General features: G+C 28.3%; 1 protein-coding gene across 1 annotated transcript; it reads left to right on the top strand.

Moving 5' to 3' along the window:
* The first annotated feature begins 691 nt into the window (after positions 1 to 691).
* Positions 692 to 2439, top strand: Alg-2 (Apoptosis-linked gene-2). Its single transcript, XM_065514847.1, has 3 exons — positions 692 to 868; positions 944 to 1319; positions 1382 to 2439. The coding sequence occupies exons 1-3, from the start codon at positions 807 to 809 to the stop codon at positions 1481 to 1483; spliced, it is 540 nt and encodes a 179-aa protein (XP_065370919.1). The 5' UTR covers positions 692 to 806; the 3' UTR covers positions 1484 to 2439.
* The last annotated feature ends 308 nt before the right edge of the window (positions 2440 to 2747 follow it).

Here is a 2747-nt window from a genome sequence, read left to right on the forward strand (position 1 = left end):
TTATTGCAATGGTACTTTTTGAATATTTTATAATAATTTTAGGCACACATGATTTTAAATGAATTTGAATTCACAAAAGGTGACTAATGGACCCAGAAATATGAAATTAGACATTTACAATTAGATTCACAAAGGGAGACTTAATAGTACTATTTCATTCTTCTAATTGGGGTGGCGAAGCGCACCGGGTCTGCTAGTTTTAAATAAATAAAGAGTTGTTACAATTTTTAAACTATTTTTATTTATTTAAAGGAAATAAACAAACGTTTTGAAAATGTTAAAACGTAACAATATATATTTTGTTTACAAAATAGCATTATATAGTGTTGTTTGTTTTAACGCACTGTCTGTATTAAACCGCAAATTTGTTTTCTCTTTCAAAAAAGCTGATTTTAGTGTTTGAACTGTCAAATTTGACACCTCTGTATACTTTTGTGGTTTTTAATTGATTTATAATAAAATACTACTTCTTTTTACAAATTGTTGTTCGCGTACTTTTTTTTTAATTTTTCAGATTGAGAGTAATTTATTTTTGCTCTCTAAATTAAAGTTACTGGATATTTTTACTGTAAAGTACGCGAACCCACCTATTAATAGTAGAGACGAAATAATTATGGCATTTTCGTCTACTACTATTGGTATGCAACGCTGAATTGTTGAGTCAGTGTTTTTTGTTGTTTTTGTGAAATTGTTTCTTAAAAAGTAATATATGGTTTTTCGAGCTTGTTATCATAATTGTAATAAAGAAGTTAATCATTTTATTAGAATAGCAAACTTTTTATATTTAAATCTAACAAATAATTATAATGGCGTATATGCAGCAAGCCCAAATGCCTGATCAACAATTTTTATGGGACGTATTTCAGCGGTAAGTTAGTTTGTCCTATAGCTTATTGGAAATCGAATTGTGAAATCAAGCATAAATAACAGATTCTAATTTTAGGGTAGACAAAGATCGCAGTGGTTACATATCAGCTGATGAATTACAAGTAGCATTGTCCAATGGAACATGGAGTCCATTTAATCCAGAGACCGTACGTTTAATGATTGGTATGTTCGATCGCGAAAATCGGGGCACAGTTTCGTTTCAAGATTTTGGTGCGCTTTGGAAATATGTTACAGACTGGCAGAATTGTTTCCGATCATTTGATCGTGATAATTCTGGCAACATTGATAAAACTGAATTAAAAACTGCCCTTACATCTTTCGGTTATCGGCTCTCGGATAACATTATTGATCTGCTACTGCGTAAATTTGATCGATTTGGAAGAGGAACAATTCTGTTCGATGATTTTATACAATGCTGTATTGTTCTATACGTAATTTATTATAATTAATTATATGTATACAATTTTCTTATATCATTTACTTTTTTCTATAGACATTGACATCTGCATTCCGCCAACACGACACTGATATGGATGGTATCATAACTATTCACTATGAACAATTTCTCAGCATGGTATTCTCATTGAAAATTTAATACGAAACATCAATAAGTTAATGACGGTGGCATAGTTGGCCGACAAATCAATATTAACAAAATCTAAAATAATCAAAATAGAAACAGCTCTATATTCCTATGCCCGCCTTATGGTGCCAAATACAGAATATGTATGTTTGTTATTTTTCACTGAGTGTCCCATTATATATTTTTTTTTTAATTTCACTCATACAATGTTTCATTATTAATTTAATATGGAAATAGTAATGAAAAATTGATCAAGTCTATAGTTCCCCACCAGAGATACAAAAAAAAAACAACTAATCTATTGTCCGAAATTATTCAAGTTTATTCAAACAATTTTAGCAATCTTGAGCTTATTGTGGGATGGTATTAAAATTATCTCCAAACTTTACGGCATTTTGTGGGTGAACACTTTTGGCAACCGCGAAATGTTAATACCATCTTTTTAAATAACTCAATGGTCTATTCGACTTTTCCAGGTTCATTTTGATATTTGCAAAAAATGTAAAAAAAATATAGCCCTAATGTGCATGCTAGTTTTACCATTGTCCAATATTATGATTACTGTTTTGTTATAATTTGAAAATTTATGTTTTCTTCAAATGCTGAACAAACATTTTTATTAGTTCTAAACTTCTAACATTTATACATCAGTCTTGGATAAACTAGATTCTAGGCCTTATAATTCATATATTTATTATTCATGTATGTGATGAAAATCGATTTCGAAAACGAAAATGGTTGTGATTTATGTATTTCCGTATGTGAATCATCAATATGCGGGACACTCATACATACATACAATTTAATTAATAAATCAAAACTATTTTAAATTAGTATTGTATAAAATCAGAATATTTTTTATGTCTCTTTAATTAATATTGGGTTAACCGCATTTTAATTATTTGTATCTATTAGTATTGTAAAAGTTAAAGAAAAAAATAAAATTTATTTCTTTTTCATGTTACAAATCGATTTTGTATTGTATCCAATTTAAATGAGAAATATTTGCATTACATGTATTTATGGAGAGAACAACAGTTGTGTAATTCAATTTTCAGGTCTAAAAAGTTGCAAATTTTTTATGGAAAAATACAAATTAAAAGTGATTATAAACGCATTGTGCTATAAATACTAAATTATTTCTTTAACTAACTGACCCGACAGACAAATTATTTTATGTATTTATTCATTCAGTTACATAATCTTAGCCAATATGCCATAATCGGTACTACTCATACTACTCACAATTTTATCTATATATATAAAAGAGTAACGT

Source organism: Calliphora vicina, chromosome 1 (assembly GCF_958450345.1).
Source record: "Calliphora vicina chromosome 1, idCalVici1.1, whole genome shotgun sequence".
NCBI lineage: Eukaryota > Metazoa > Arthropoda > Insecta > Diptera > Calliphoridae > Calliphora > Calliphora vicina.

Coding starts and splice junctions, on each gene's coding strand:
- Alg-2 (XM_065514847.1), top strand. CDS start 807: ATGGCGTATATGCAGCAAGCCCAAATGCCTGATCAACAATTTTTATGG. Junction 869..943: donor TTATGGGACGTATTTCAGCG/GTAAGTTAGTTT, acceptor TTCTAATTTTAG/GGTAGACAAAGATCGCAGTG. Junction 1,320..1,381: donor AATGCTGTATTGTTCTATAC/GTAATTTATTAT, acceptor TTTTTTCTATAG/ACATTGACATCTGCATTCCG.